Here is a 17319-nt window from a genome sequence, read left to right on the forward strand (position 1 = left end):
CGCCTTACTAAAATCCAAATACAGTATACAACCACCATATGATAGATTTGATAGAAATATATAAAATTATGAGTGGTACAGATAGAGTAAATGCAAGCAGGCGTTTTTTCAGTGAGGTTGGGTGAGGCTATAGAGGTTAAGAGTGAAAGGTGAAATGAGCTGTCAGCATAAGTGGTAGATGTGGGTTCAATTTTAACACTTAGGAGAAGTTTGGAGGAGTATGGTATCTGTGCAGGTCAATGGGACAAGACGGAGTAGTTCAACACTAACTAGATGGGCCGAAGGGCCTGTTTCTGAGCTTTACTGCTCTATGACTATGACTCTATCCACTTCTCTACCTTCATCAATGTGAGTTATTACAACTTCAAAGAATCCAGTCAGGCTTATGAGGTATAATGAGACTATGCTTCTCCAATAATTTGCCTACAACTAAAGTAAGACTCATCAGTCTGTAATTCCCAGGAATAACATTTCCTATCCTCCTATCATCTGGTACTACTCCTGTCTCCCTCACACAGGTTAATATTGAAGCAAAATATTTATTAAGGACCTCCCCATCTTCCCTGACTCCAGGCATGCTTGCTCTACTGTACCTGATCAGTCCTACCCTCACTCAAACCTCTTCCTATTCTTCACGTATGTGTAGAATGCCTTGAGGTTTTCCTTAGTCATACTCACCAAGGCCTTCTCATGCCCGCTTCTGGCTATCCTAAGTGAATTTTTCAGCATCTTCCTAGCTACCTTGTAATCCTCTAGTCTAGACCCTTATCTGATCCTTGCTTCCGGAACCTGAAATAAGCTTCTTTCATCTTCTTGACTTGATGTTCCACATCTCTTGTCAACCATGGTTCTTTTATCCTGTGCCTGTCATAGGAAGGAAAAGAGAGGAAGTCCAGAAGAGAGAATTTAGAGAACTAGGTAGAAAGCTAAAAAGCAGACCTCCAGGGTAACAATCTCTGGATTGCTGCCTATACCGTAAAGCAATGCGGGCAAGAATGGGATGATCTGACAGATGAAGACATGACTGGGGAACTGGTGCAAGGGCAGCATCCTTGTTGAGGGGAGGATTTAAACTAATTTGGCAGGGGAATAGGACTGAGGATAGTAATGTTCATTTACAAATATAGGTAGTGTATACTGAGACTGTCAGGAAGCACAAGCAGATAACAGGGGAAAATTGTAGTCAGTTGGATGAGTTGCAATGTAAAAGGGGGACAAAATTAAAATTGGGTGTCAAATACATGACTGAAGTTATTATATATGAATGCACACAGCATAGGAAATAAGGTAAATGATCTTGTAGTACATCGATACATCATTAAAGACCCCTCACACCCTCTCCATGAACTATTTGTTCTTCTGCCATCAGGCAAATATTAAAGGAGCATCAAAACAAAACCACAAGGCAGTTTTCTCCCACAGGCAGTCAGACTGCTCTACCAGACTCTGCTTTGGACACTTTTAACTTGCACTGGACACTTATAACTTGATTTTAACTGACATGTGGCTGTTGTGTTTTACTATTTATTGTTATGTTTATTATTTAGTGTTGCGTTTGTTATGCTATGATTGCACTGCTCCTGGGAAATGCTGTCTCATTCTGCCCTGCAGAGTACGGTTAGAATGACAATAAAATTTTTTGAATCTTGAATCTTGATGTTGTGGGTATCACAAAGTCATGGCTAAAAGACGATTGTAGCTGGGAGTTTAATATCCAAGGATACACAAGCTAGTGAAAGGAAAGACGGGTAGGCAGAGGAGGAGGAGTGGCTCTGCCGGTAAAAAAAAATGTCAAATCTTTCAAAAGAGGTAAATAGGATTAGATGATGTTGAATTCTTGTGGGTAGAGTTAAGAAACCGCAAGGATAGGAAAATCCTGATGGGAGTTATTTACAGACCTCCAAATAGTAGCCAGGATGCAGTTTACAAACTCCAGTGGGAGATAGAAAAATCACATCAAAAAGGCAATGTTATATTAGTCATTGGGGATTTCAATATGCAGATAACTGGAAAAATTAATTTGATGCTGGAACCCAAGAGAGAGAATGGAATGCCTCAGAGATGGCTTTTTGAAGCAGATTGTGGCTGAGCCTACTAGGGGAACAACAATTCCAGATTGGGTGTTGTGTACTGAACCAGATATGATTAGGGAGTTTAAGATAAAGGAATCCTTCAGAAACAATAATTATGATTCACGCTGCAATTTGAAAGGAAGAAGCTAAAGTCAGTGGAATAAGGAATTGCATAGGCATGAGAGAGTTGCTGGTCAAAGTTGATTGGAAAGGAATGAAAAGGGATGATGCCAGACCAGCAGTGGCTTGAGTACTTGGGAGCAACTTGGAAAGCACAGGATAGATACATCCCAAAGAAGAAGAAGTATTCTAAAAGCAGGATGATACACCAGTGGCTGACAAGGGAATTCAATGCCAATAGAAAACCAAAATAGTGGGCATTTAATAGAGCAAAAAATAGTGGTAAATTTGAAGATTGGGAAGCTTTAAAAAAGCTGAAGGCAACTGAACAAAAGCATGGGGGGGAGAGATGAAATATGAAGGCAAGTAGCCAATAACATCAAAAAAAAATGCTAGTTTTTTTTCCAAAGGAAAAAAGGCAAGTGTAGATATTGGGCCTTTGGAAAATGATGTAGGAGAGATAGTAATGGGGTACATGGAAATTGTGGATGAACTGAATAAGTATTTTGTATCAATCTTCATCATGTAAGACACTAATAGTATGCCTGAAGCTTAAAAGTGTCAAGTGAGTGCAGTTGCTAGGGAGATTGAAAGGTCTGAAATTAGTCACCTGGACCTGATGGACTACACCCAAGGGTTCTACAAGAAGTAGCTGAGAAAATGTGGAAGCATTAGTAACAATCTTTCAAGAATCAGTAGATTCTGGCATGATTCTACTCTTCCTGAAGGGAGAAAGGCAGCAGTAGAAAGGAAATTATTGGCGAGTTTGGAGGAGCATGATAAAATAGGTCAAAGTCAGCATTTTCCTCAAGGGAAAATCTTGCCTGACAGATCTTTTGGAACTCTTTGAAGAAATAACAAGTATGATAGACAAAGGAGAATCAGTGGATTTTGTGTACTTGGACTTCCAGGACTTTGACAAGGTGCCGCATTAGATAAACTCTAAACTAGGTAAGAGCCCATGATGTTACAGGAAAGACACTAGCATGGATAAAGCATTGGCTGATTGGCAGGAAGAAAGAGTGGGGATAAAGAGATCCTTTTCAGATTGGCAGCTGGTGCCTAGTGGTGTTCCACAGGTGTCTATGTTCGAAATTAGAAGAATTGGGGGGGGGGGGGGAATGTCATTGAAACCTATCAAATGTCGAAAGCCTAGAAAGAGTAGATGTGAAGAGGATGTTTCCTTTCGTGGTGTAGTCTACAGCCAGGGGGCACAGATTCAAAACAGAGGGGCATCCATTTTGAAGAGAAATGAAAAGGAATTGCTTCAGCCAGAAGGTGGTAAATCTGGAATACGTTGCCACAGGTGGCTGGAGGTCAGGTCATTATGTGCATTTAAGGCAGATGTTGGTAGGTTCTTGATTAGTCATGGCGTGAAAGGTTATTGGAGAAAGCAGGAGAAAGGGGTTGAGAGGGATATGGATCAGCCATGATGAAATAACAGAAGCTTCAATGGGCCAAGTGGCCTAATTCTGCTCCTTTGTCTTATGCTCAAAGTTTACAGAGGGCTGGATAAATGGCTGTTTGGGCAGTGGGATCTGTTTGTTTTATATAGAGCTCTGGGTCTTGTTTTGTGTGTACGTACATGTCTTGGTAATGGCATTCAGGATTTCTTGAAGGACTTCTTTAGAGTGTGCTGTGATAGCATTGTCATCCATATTCTGAATGTACATGATAGGAGTGGTGCTGATCTTGTTTTTGGTCTTAAATTGGTTGAGGTTGAAAAGTCTCTTGTCCATTCTATACAAGACTGGGATTCCCTGTGGTTAGTCTTGGCCAATGAGGTGAAGGATAGCAGCAATAAAGATGGAAAATAGGGTGGTCCCATCAGAATTACTGGCCCACCCATGCTATGGCAGCTCCATTTAAACACTTCGTTTTATGGTCCCTTGCCAAGTGCCTAATTACCCCACCCTCTTCGCTTTTTTCAAATATCCCTCCCACAATGATTTCTAACATTTTGCCATTTTCTTATTCTCATCTTGGCTCCAAATCCCAAAAGATCAGTTCTGAACACAGTGCTGACCTATGACAGATTGACTAAGTTAGGCAAATTCACTATACAAATCTTAGTAACACACACTACTTCCAGCATCTGCAGATTTTCTCGTGTTTGTTACACTCTATTTTCTCCATGTAGATAACAGGCCATTAAGTCATGAATGATAATTTTCCCTTTGTCCCAACACTCACTCAGACCACCTCTGAAATGAGACCGGAGGTAGAAGGCCTAATGTCTGTGAGTTTGAGATGGAGGCCAAGGACAGGAGACCCGTTTTGGGGCTGGGGGCTTGAGGGGATGGGAGCTGGGGAAAGGAGCTTTGTTGTTGTATTGTCATGTTCTGCTGTTGTTCTTGCTACTTGTATTATTCTGTGTTGTGTGTGTACTGAACATTATGGGCATGCTAAGTTGGCACTGGAATATGTGGTGACATTTGTGGGTTGCCCACAGCACTTCCTTTGATGTATTGGTTGTTAATGCTAACAAAATATTTCACTGTGTGTTTCGATGTACGATAAATACATCTGAATCAATATACTTTCACCTGGATCTTGAGAGAATGAGAGCAAAGAAAGGTAGAAATATTCACCTGTTGCTGCTCAATGACCCTCCTCCCCAAAGCACTGTCATCGATCAAAACACCGCACTCTGAGCCCTGCATCCATGGAAGGAAAGGGACAGTCAATATTTCAAGTCAAGATCCTCCATCTGGAGTTACTCAAACATCGACAGCTTATTTCCCTCCACACACTGCCTGAACTGCAGAGATACCTCACCACTTGTTTGTTGAGACTCACCTGAAATGGTGACTGTCCATTTAACTCCATCGATGTCCAGTCTGTTTGCTGCTTCCTAAGGTAGATGGGCACTTAAATGCTAGTAAAGACACAAGGGGGCTCCAGGGTTGTGCCAATGATATTTGATAGTTTTACTTAAAGCAGATAGGACTAAAATACTTCAAATCTATTTCAATTTTTCAATAAGGTTGCTATTTAAATAAGATAATATTCTGTTGTATCAGGAGGTTACCTCTGCTTTAATAATTCATATCCTTTGCATTTTACATTGTACAAAGATGAACATTACTTGGTAAACAGTAAACAATTGAATTTTGGAAAATACATACAAAGTTTGGATTTACAAAGCAAGGTTTTGAACCTGTTATCCAAATCACCTCGTACCATAAAAGTTTTCCATACTGAAGCTGGTTAGTGAATTACCATGCAGTAATTGGTTGGTCAGGAAGTGCTAAAATGTAAAATTACACCCATGTATCTAACGTTGAGATAAAAAAAAAAGTTTCATGTCCCATTGCCAAGCAGGTACCTCATCCATTTAAAAAAAATTCAGCCTCACAAGAGGGAAATAAATATTTGGAAATGCACGGAGGCTTAGGATTTCACAAGACACAGGAATGAACCTGGATTCTTGGGAATAAACCAAAGCTTTACTGCAGTGAAGTATCTGGCAAATTCTTCACAACTTCAGCAACATGTTGGTAGTAACAAAAAGGAGAAGCAGATATTCAAAGTGTTGTTCAAATGTGTTTCAGTCTTGAAAATCCCATTTCCCAAAGGAATAAGGCAATAGAAGCGAAGGAATACAGTGCAATGCTCTCCTGATATTGGGCCTTTCCAATCCTTTACATTTGGGTGCTCCAGGAACTTCAATTACTAACTCATTCAAGGAAACATGATACTGTACTATTATGTATGAGAACTCGATAATTCACAAAACAAATGATGAAAGTATTTCAAGGCACACTATTCAGAAAAATTATCTCCCCTACTTTTCCTTAATTTCTATCATTAAATCTGGTGTTAGTGTTGAAGAGTTCATATCTAATAAAAACCATGATTTCAGACATAGGCACCCAAGGCTGCGTGAAACTCAGTGAGACACTGAACCAGTTGCTGAAACTTGGGCCTCTCCTCCCGATCCAAGGCCCAACAGCAGGCCATCACTGCAAACCTGTGGAACAAGATCGAGAGTGTTAGATACACGGTGACATGTACAAGAGGCACAGCACAATCAGCTGGTCAGACTTATTGCACATCAGAGAAAAAAATATATAGCTAAAGTCAGATAAATAATAGGGCATATATCAATTATTGAACAATGAGATGTAAAGTGATCGCTGGCTCACATATATGATGTCATCAAGACAAAGCAATTAGATTTGTAACACATCAAACACTCATCACAAATTAGAAACATTGAGAGAATAAAGCAACCAACATTCGAACATAGAACAGATAGAGTAGGATATCTGAGAACAATTACTGAGAAAACATTGAAAGGCATAGAGACAAATTACATCAGACACAAGAAGAGACATTAAACATCCATATCACATATATAATGGAAGAGTAGTCAATGTTTGGGTTCATGAGAAAAGAGAGTGAAATGCTCAATTAGAAATAATGAAACAGAGACAGCCTTCACTCATCCAATATTAACACCAGACATTAATCATCTGGTACAGCATGCATGAGTCTGATATACACTACCGAGTTCGCTCCATGCTGTGTTATAGTACTGTGCAAAAGTCTTAGGCACTCTACACATATAACTTTTATTTTAGACTAGACAACAGGGTGACCCGTTGGGGCACCCTTTGAGAGAGGGGTTATGCAGTCTGATGTGACCAGAATGAACATTAATTTTCCTGAATGCTATTGGTATCGCTTTGCTTTGGAAACTGAAGTAGAAAACCTCAGTTTATTAAAGAAGAACGGCGCGTAGCAAAGCAAATATAACTGCTCCTCATTTAACCAAGGACAATTTTGATGGCATCATTTCTGGTTTATCTGCCACCCTTGTTCCTCTTGTTGTCATTTTGGAGACCTGCAGCCCTTTCATCCCCCATCTCTTCATCCCTTCTGCTGTTTGTTGTTTGTCTCTGATCCTGGAGACGTGCATGCCTTTCCTCCTCTGTCTCTTCTTCTCTCATTTTTTTTTGTCCTGACTCTTTGATCCTGGAGTCGTGCGGCCCTGGCCTCATCTGATTCTTGTTTTCTCCCTCTCCTTGCCACTTTCCGACGTTTGGCATCATCTCCTGACCATAATGTCCCCCTTCTCTTTCCACACGGCATAATTTGGCTGACCATTATTTTTACTCTAATGCTGGATAGAAGATACGAAGCACTAACGTCAAAGGATGCTGATTATTTTTGATGATGTGGTTGGCACTCTCCTAAGTGGACGTGATATAGGCACTGCTGTCCTTTGACTCCAGCAAAAGGTTTTATGGATGTCTCGAAGTACGTTATTACAATAAGGTTTAATTATCTCTTATTGATGGGTGACAGTTAGATCTGTCCCAATCCTGCACATGCTGATGGTGATTAGCAGAATGTGACCCTTCGAAATACAGCTGCCCTGCCCTTTTGCTCCAGTAGGTGTCGTTGCTGAGGCTGGCCGTGCGCATGCGTCGGGCTGTCGCGTCCTGACAGACAGAGCATGAGAGTTTTAGTAGTATGTAGATGGTTATTTTTGTGTTCTCCATTAGTGTGCCAGTAGAAAAGAGCAAACTTTAGATTTCCAACTATTCATCTTCAAAAAAATTAAATATTACAGAGAAACTTCTGTATTTTGTTAAAGAAAGTAACATATTAAGTAATAGAGCACTTTTCAAATAAAAACAATTACCTTGTAGGTATCTAGCCCAGTGCATAATTAAACAAAGATAACAAACATAATGACATAGTGAGGAGAATGAATCAGAATCAGGTTTAATACCACCAGCATATGTCATGAAATTTGTTGACCTTGCTGCAGCAATAAAATAATAAAGAAAAAACATTATTTACACTGTGTGTGTGTGTGTGTGTGTGTGTGTGTGTGTGTGTGTGTGTGTGTGTGTGCGTGCGCGCACAGTAACACCTACCCCACTCCCCCCCCCATACCAGACGGTGATGCAGCCAGTTAGGTTGCTCTCCACGGTACAACTGTAGAAATTTGTGAGTTTTAGGTGACATACAAAATCTTTTTAAACTCTTGATGAAATATAGCCATGCCTTGGCTTCTTTATAGTTGCATCAATATGTTGGGTCAGAGATACTGACACCCACGTACTTGAAAATGCTCATTCTTTCCACTTCTGATCCCTCTATGAGGACTGGTGTGTGCTCCTTCAGCTTACCGTTTCTGAAGTTCACAATCAGTTCTTTGGTCTTCCTGACATGGAGTGCAAGATTGTTACTGCGACACCACTCAACTAGCTGATATATCTTGCTCCTGTATGCCCTCTTGTCACCATCTGAATTTCTGCTAACAATAGTTGCATCATCAGCAAAATTATAGATGGCATTTGAGCTGTGTCTGGGTATAGAAAGAGTAGAGAAGTGGGCTAAGCACACATCCTTGAGGAGTGCCAGTGCTGATTATCAGCGAGGTAGAGATGTTAATTCTGCTCCACATAGATCGTGGCCTTCCGGATTGGGAAGCTGAGAATCCAGTTATAGAGGGAGATACAGAGGCCCAGGCTTTGGAGATTTTTGATCAGACCTGTAGAAATGATTGTGTTAAACAGCACCCTGACAAAGGTATTTGTATTGTCCAGGTGATCCAAGGACGTGTGAAGAGCCAAGAAGATTAGATCTACCTTAGAGCTACTGTGGCGATAAGACAAATTGCAGTGGGTCCAAGTGTTTGCTGAGACAGGAGTTAACTCAAGCCATAAACAACCTCTTAAAGCACTTCATCACCATAGATGTCAATGCTACAGGACGATAGTCCATTAACTGATTAACTGAGGAGGGAGAAGATGGCAGCGTGCGCGGCCTCTCCGGTGAATGGTATCTGTAATCTGTCAAGTAGGGGACCGTGCACAATTCTGATTTGATGGAGACGGACGTGAGAGTACGTTGGAACATCTGGAAAACTTCTGAAATGCCCGCTTCACTGCCGCTGCTACTGTGTGGTAACCGGAATCTCCGGAGCAGAAGGCCCCGAATCCTCGGCTTTGCTTGTTTCAGCAGCCGGAGCTAGGTTGAAGGCGCTTGGCAGAGGATGGCGCTTGGGAGGCTGTATCGGGGGGGCTGGTCGGAGGCTCTAAGTTTTCGGATGGACCGACTCAGTGTCCGCTGTGGTCGGCTGCTTCCAAGGCATCGGCAAGTTGATGGTGCCTGGAGGTTTATGGCAGGGAGTTTCTCCCTTTTGCCGCCTGCTATCGGGGACTCGGGAACTTTGAGACTTTTTTTTTACTGTGCCCACGGTTTGCTCTTCATCAAATTATGGTATTGCTTTGCACTGCTGTAACTATATGTTATAATTATGTGGTTCTGTCAGTGTTAGTCTTTGGTTTGTCATGTTTTCTGTGATATCACTCCGGAGAAACACTGTATCATTTCTTAATGTATGTATGCATTTCTAAATGACAATAAAAGAGGACTGAGTGTTCTCACAATCTAATCTAATCTAAAACTGAAACAGCCAGGCCTAAGAGGGATCAAAATGGGTGAAGTACAACCAAACTAAAAGGTGAGGGTGTGGCAGAAGTGACAGTTTAACCTTCAAATCAATTCTTACACCATGGCAAGAGTGAGCACAGGAACAACAAAAGGTGATCACCTGCTTCAGCAAGGTGTCTCCCAAGCAGAAATTTCATGGCAGATGGGAGTTTCTAAGCTCTTCTGTAGAAGCATAGGGCAATGCTGAGGATCAAAAACGAAGTGGTTGGCAATGGAAATTGAGAGCAACAGACAAGAGATACATCAAACTGACATCCCTTCTAAATTGGAAGAAGTCCAGTACTGCTATCAGCTCCGAACTCAGAAAAACTACTGGAACCCAGGTACACCCTGTACAGTTCAGAGAAGTCTTGTCAGAAGTGGTCTTCATGGAACAGTTCGCTCTACTACCTGTAGGGAGTTTGTATATTCTCCCTGTGCCCGTGTGGGTTTCCTCTGGAGTGCTTCAGTTTCCTCCCACAGTCCAGACACATAGGTTGGTAGGTTAATTGGTCATTGTAAATTATACAGTGATAAGGCTAAACTTAAAATGGGGGATTGCTGAGCAGTGTGGTTCGAAGGGCCGGATACAGCTATTCCATGTTGTATCTCAATCAATCACAAATAATAAGAATTGCTGCCAAAAAGCCACTTCTCAGAAGTGGAGCCAAAGCCAAGAGACTCAACACACAAAAACGCAAGGACTGGGTGCTGAATAATTGCAGCAAGTGCTCTGGACAATGTACCTAAGAGATCTGATGTTGTTTTAAAGTCAAAAAGCAGTCACAAGTAATAGTGATTTGATTTAGTGTGTCTGTTTACTGTTCTAATTTTTTTGAAGCTTAGAATCTTTTCATTTGATTACTTTTTGAAGTATTTTTGCTTTACTTAATTGTTTTACATGTGCCTAAGACTTTTGCGTAGTACTGTATATTTCAAATCAAGAGATCAATAAGGGCTTCCTTGGTTGGGGTTTCCTCGTTCTGGTTTTGCACTGTAGTGGTTCAATATAGGTGGTCCATCATCACCTCTGGCGGTGTACAACTTGTGTTAAAAATAATTGTTCCAGGCATCTCCTTTTGAACTCCCCCCATCTTGAATGCATGCTATTTAGTATTAGGTGTTTGATCCTGGAGAAAAGACACTTTTTATTTCTAGGCTTCTCATAATTATATAAGTTTCTATAAATTCTCCCTCAATCTCCATTGCTCCAGAGAAAATAACTCAAGTTTGACCTCCAACCTCTCCTTATAGTACTTCTTCTAATCTGGGCAGCATCTAGGCAAACTTCTTCTGCACCCTTTCCATTGCCTTAACATCCTTCCTATAATGGGATGACCAGAATTGAATACAATACTCCAGATGTGGCCTAACTTCCATTTCCCTATCACACTCACTCACCCATCCACCTGGGTTTCTTCTCTTCTGGCCCACTCTTCCCTAACTAGTTCCATCTGCCCATCACTTTCTACCACCTATCCTACCCTCACATGGCACGGCGAATAATCCTGAGATTATGACCAAGGAAGCAATATACCATTCTGGAGGCCACAGAAATGCTTATTTGTTCCTCCCAGCATTACTTTTGCCTGGACTTTTCCCTTCTTGCTGTGCATTAGAGCCAACTGCAGTGCCAACAAATTGGCTGATAAGAGGCCATACCCCTCAAAAGTATCTAAAATTATTCACTGTTGAGAGGGGAATGACCACAGGCTAGAATGAATCCAAAACTAACTTGGAAATAGGAGACAGGGCATAATGGCAGAGAACTGCTTTTGTGATTGTATGCCGGTGATTTCTGCCCCACAATGATCAAAGTTACAATATTTCCATTTGTAACATACGTGAATGACTTCGGTGTGAATGTTGGAGGCATGATCATAAGTTTGCAGATGGTTATGAAGACAGGCAGAACTGTTGATAGTCTAGAGGTTAGGCCAAAGCTTAGAATATATTGATGTGCTAGTGAAATGGGCAAAGTGAAGGATTGAAGTTAATCTAGACTAACGTGAGCTAACCCAAACATGAGAAAATCTGCAGATAATGAAATTCAAAGCCACACCCACAAAATGCTGGAGAAGGACAGCGGGCCAGGCAGAATCCATGTAAAAAAGTAAGCAGTTGACGTTTCGGGCTGAGACTCTTCATCAGGAATGGAAATAAAGAGGAGAAGTCACACTAAGAAGGTGGGGGAAGGGGAGGAAGAAGTACACGGTGGTAATTGATAGGGAGAGGGCAAGGCAGTGAAGTAAAGAGCTGGGAGGTTGATTGGTGAAATAGATTATATTTGCAGATGACACCAAGAGGAAGCGAGGAAGGCTATCTGGCTTGCAGATGGATCAGCTGGAAAAATGGGCTGAAAAATGACAGATGGAAATTAATGCAGACAAGTGTGAGGTTTTGCACTTCGGTAGGGCCAACCAGGGTAAGTCTTACACAGTGTTAGAGCACTGATGAGTGTGGTAGAACAAAGGGATTTTGGTATATGGGTCCATAATTCTTTGAAGGTACTATCACAGGTAGAGAGAGTCATAAAGAAAGCTTTTGGCACATTGGCTTTCATAGATCAATGTATTGCGTACAGGAGATTGAATGTTATGTTAAAGTTGTATAAGACAATAGTGAGGCCTAATTTGGAGTACCGAGTGCAGTTTTGGCCATTAACCTACAGGAAAGACATAAACAAGGTTGAAAGAGTAGAGAAAATTTACAAGAATGTTGCCAGGACTGGAGGACCTGAGTTATAAGGAAAGATCAAATAGGTTAGGACTGTATTCCTTAGAACAGTAGAAGATGAGAGGTTTGATAGAGGTATGCAAAATTATGAGAAGTATAGATAGGATAAATGGAAGCAGGCTTTTTTGCACTGAGGGGTGGGACTACAACCAGAAATCATGGATTAAGGAGAACATGAAAGGAAACATCTGCACTGTGAGTGTGGATTGAGCTACCAGCATAAGTGGTGCACGCAACCTCCGTTTCAACATTTAAGAAAGGTTTGGATAGATACATGGATGGTGGGGGTATGGAGGGCAATGGTTGTGGTGCAGGTTGACAGGAGTAGGCAGTTTAAATGGTTATAGAATGGACTAGATATGCTGAAGGGCCCATTACTGCCGTACTTCTATAAAGGGAATTACAGAGAGGAGTTAGCCAAAACTGATCAGAAAAGAACACTGGCAGGGACAACGGAAGAACAGCAATGGCTGGAATTTATGGAAACAACTTGGAAGGCCGAGGATATATAAATCCCAAATAGGAAGAAGTATTCCAAAGGCAAGATGACATAACCGTGGCTACCAAGAAAAGTCAAAGCCAACATAAAAGCCAAAGAAAGGGTGGAGCAAAATGCACTAAAGAGCAGCTTCTTTGAACATCTGTGGAAACAGCTTAATTTCTACCTTTAATGTCTCTTTTTTTTTTCTTTTCAAGGTGGATTGAGTTCTGTCGAAGTCCCTGACCTACAGCTGTACACAAACTTTGGTTCTTTATGGCAATGGTTCTCGCTCCCACGGCTCACCACCAACTGGTTACTTTTTTAATATCCCAAGGACGCGGTCTAGAAGACAAGTGCGTCCTCGAGTTATGAGGCTCTGCAGCCCTGGGGGCGACTCGATTCTATGCTGGTGTCGCCGTAACTGAAGCATCGCAGGAGAAGTAGAATATTGGGACCAGCGGATCAGTTGTCTGAGGTTTCTGTACCCAATGAATTGCTCTCTCCCTGTCTCGTTTGTTGATGGGGAACAGCTTGTTGCCAATTCCCAAGTCACAGGGGAAAAAAATGGCACACTTTAACAATATAATCAACAAGCGTTTGTAAGTCTCCCCTCTCACTGTATGACACCTCTCTGCCCACTTATTAGAAAGGGGGGGGGGAGAGAGAGAGAGAGAGAGAGGGAGGGAGGGAGGGAGAGAGGGAGAGAGGCAGAGAGATGAATTGTATGTCAAATTGTTAGGTGAATTAGTTTTTGTTGTACTGCAGATCATGGTCTTTCGTGGGGACTTCGCTTTTGCTTCCTTGGTGGGTAGAGGCTTTTTGCTGAAGTGGGGTGTGGAGAAGGTCGATGCTTTGCTGCTGCTTGTGCATTGGGGGGGGAGTATAGGGGGCTTTGGGGTACCCTTCTACTATCATGAATATCTGCAAATAACAAGAATTTCAGATTGTTTATTATATACTTTCTTTTCTATTAAATTGAACTATTGAACTATAACAGAGTTAATTAGTGGGAAGTTAGAGGACTGGGAAACCAACAGAAGGCAACTAAAAATGTGAAAACTTTACCAAAAGTTTCTTTAGATACATTAAGTGTAAAAGAGAGATGAGAATGGAAATCGAATAGTTGGAAAACAATGCTGGAGAGGTAGTTGTGGGGAACAAGCAAATGGCACATAAACTAAATAAGTATTTTGCATCAGTCTTCACTGTTGAAGACACGAGCAGTTTGGTGGAAATTCCAGGTGTCAGGGGTCATGAAGTGTGTGAGGATACCATTACCAGCGAGAAGGTTCTTGAGAAACCGAAAGGTCTGAAGGTACGATCTTGAGCAGATGGTGTACACCCCAGTGTTCTGAAAGAAGTGGCTAAAGAGATTGTGGAGGCATTAGTAACGATCTTTCAAGAATCACTAGTTTCTGGAATGGTTCCTGAAGACTGGAAAATTGAAATGGTATTTCAATCTTCAAGAAGGGAGAGAGGCAGAAGAAAGGAAATTATAGGTGAATTGGTCTGATCTCACTGGCTGGGAAGATGTTGGAGTTGATTGTTAAGGATGTGGTTTCGGGGAACTTTGGATGTGGTTTGATGGCTCTGGCCCTGTATTCACTGGAATTCGGAAAAATGAGGAGTGACCTAATTGAAACCTGTTGAATGTTGAAAGGCCTGGTTAGAGTGGATGTGGAGAGGATGTTTCCTACAGTAGGAGAGTCAAGGACAAGACAGCCTCAGAATAGAGGGGTGTCCTTTTAAAATGGAGGTGAGGAGGTATTTCTTTAGCCAGAGATCAGTGAATCTGTGGAATTCGTTGCCATAGGTGGCTCTGGAGGCCAAGACTGTGTATATTCAAGGCAGAGCTTGATAGATTCTGATTGGTCAGGGCGTGAAGAGATACGGGAAGAAGGCAGGGGAGGAAAAATGGATGATGAAATAGTGGTGTAAACTTGATGGACCAAATGGTCTAATTCTGCTCCTTTTTATGTTATTTAAACAAATAAAAAAACGTGCCATGCAACTTACAGTTCATCTGGGCAGTTGATTGGCTGGGCTATTCTATATCCATCCTTTAGATAAGCTGCCATCTCGAAAGGATCAATATCGACATATGGCGTCTGTCCCAGGGTCATTAGTTCCCACAGTGTAACACCAAATGCCCACTTAAAGAAAAACAAAAGAAGAATTATTAGGAAAGGCTGACCATGGTTTCCACGACAATTCAAGAACTCCAGGTTCACAATAAACAATCTTGGAATCTGATCAGATTGACTAGCAAACTTTCTGTGCCAAATGCATTAATATGCCTCCTGTACACAAATAGGAAACCCAGCCATAATCTCTTTCCTCATCCGTGAATATAATGATTGTATTTCCTAAATTGCCATTGACAGGTGCTCCACTTGGCCTTATCATTTCCTAAAATCATGTTCAGCAATGTCACTTCATTGTTGGAAAACATCAAAAAAGTGAAAGAGAATCTGGTATTTATTTGTTAGATCAAAAACGTTTTCTTGAACATACAGCACTCCTGCTAACCCTGTCTTTGCTTGGATATGTGAGCTGCCCCATTAACACAGTTTTTACACGTCTGTAATTCCCTGCAAATTTTCTCTTCAATCCCACAATCTCATTTCCAATGGAACAACACCAGCAGAGCATCTTCATTCTGAACGGAATGATCTTGATCGTTGCATCTCGGCAACATACCTTCCACTCTTCCTTTCCCTTCTTTCCTGAACCATTACAACAATTTTTCTGCCAAATTTTATAACCAGGTTTCCAGTATTGCAATAAAATGTTTAGCAAATAAGGTAGGCTTCAGGTAAACCAGAGGAAATTACACAGAATGGCAAAGCTAGCCCATTCTGGGCCAGCACAGTAGTGTAGCAGTTATGACAATGCTCTTACAGTGCTAGTGACCAGATCAATGCCGTGGTTATCTGTCAGGAGTATTTATGTTCTTCCTGTGAACACAGAAACACAGAAAATAGGTGCAGGAGTAGGCCATTCGGCCCATTGAGCCTGCACCACCATTCAGTATGATCATGGCTGATCATCCAACTCAGAACCCTGTACCAGCCTTCCCTCCATACACCCTGATCCCTTTAGCCAAAAGGGCCATATCTAACTCCCTCTTCCATATAGCCAATGAACTGGCCTCAACTGTTCCCTGTGGCAGAGAATTCCACAGATTCACCACTCCCTGTGTGAAGAAGTTTTTCCTCATCTCGGTCCTAAAAGGCTTCCTCTTTATCCTCAAACTGTGACCCCTCGTTCTGGACTTTCCCAACATCGGGAACAATCTTCCTGCATCTAGCCTGTCCAATCCCTTTAGGATTTTATACGTTTCAATAAGATCCCCCCTCAACCTTCTAAATTCCAACGAATATAAGCCTAGTCGATCCAGTCTTTCATCATATGAAAATCCTGCCATCCCAGGAATCAATCTGGTGAACCTTCTTTGTACTCCCTCTATGGCAAGGATGTCTCTCCTCAGATTAGGGGACCAAAACTGCACACAATACTCCAGGTGTGGTCTCACCAAGGCCTTGTACAACTGCAGTAGTACCTCCCTGCTCCTGTACTCGAATCCTCTTGCTATGAATGCCAGCATACCATTCGTCTTTTTCACCGCCTGCTGTACCTGCATGCCCACTTTCAATGACTGGTGTATAATGACACCCAGGTCTCGTTGCACCTCCCCTTTTCCTAATCGGCCACCATTCAAATAATAATCTGTTTTCCTGTTTTTGCCACCAAAGTGGATAACCTCACATTTATCCACATTAAATTGCATCTGCCATGAATTTGCCCACTCACCTAACCTATCCAAGTCACCCTGCATCCTCTTAGCATCCTCCTCACAGCTAACACTGCCGCCCAGCTTCATGTCATCCGCAAACTTCGAGATGCTGCATTTAATTCCCTCGTCTAAGTCATTAATATATATTGTAAACAACTGGGGTCCCAGCACTGAGCTTTGCGGTACCCCACTAGTCAATGCCTGCCATTCTGAAAAGGTCCCGTTTATTCTCACTCTTTGCTTCCTGTCTGCCAACCAATTCTCTATCCACATCCCCCAATATCGTGTGCTTTAAGTTTGCACACTAATCTCCTGTGTGGGACCTTGTCAAAAGCCTTTTGAAAATTCAAATATACCACATCCACTGGTTCTCCCCTATCCACTCTACTAGTTAAATCCTCAAAAAATTCCATGAGATTCGTCAGACATGATTTTCCTTTCACAAATCCATGCTGACTTTGTCCGATAATTTCACCGCTTTCCAAATGTGCTGTTATCACATCTTTGATAACTGACTCTAGCATTTTCCCCACCATCGATGTTAGGCTAACCGGTCTATAATTCCCTGGTTTCTCTCTCCCTTCTTTTTCAAAAAGTGGGGTTACATTAGCCACCCTCCAATCCTCAGGAACTAGTCCAGAATCTAAAGAGTTTTGAAA

At 41.8% G+C, this 17319-nt stretch overlaps 1 protein-coding gene across 2 annotated transcripts in view; it reads right to left on the reverse strand.

Annotated features, from left to right (window-relative positions):
- Positions 1 to 4989: 4989 nt before the first annotated feature.
- ryk (receptor like tyrosine kinase) overlaps positions 4990 to 17319 on the reverse strand; it is a 348374-nt gene continuing 336044 nt past the window's right edge. Inside the window, exons 15-16 of one of the 2 annotated variants that reach the window (XM_072255833.1) lie at positions 14881 to 15017; positions 4990 to 6165 (exon numbers count right to left, since the gene is read on the reverse strand). In XM_072255833.1, the coding sequence (XP_072111934.1) occupies positions 6054 to 6165; positions 14881 to 15017 (249 nt within the window). In that variant the 3' untranslated portion in view covers positions 4990 to 6053. The remainder of the gene's footprint in view (positions 6166 to 14880; positions 15018 to 17319) is intronic. The other variant, XM_072255834.1, reaches the window with a different exon arrangement.

This window comes from Mobula birostris, chromosome 4, assembly GCF_030028105.1.
Source record: "Mobula birostris isolate sMobBir1 chromosome 4, sMobBir1.hap1, whole genome shotgun sequence".
Lineage (NCBI taxonomy): Eukaryota > Metazoa > Chordata > Chondrichthyes > Myliobatiformes > Myliobatidae > Mobula > Mobula birostris.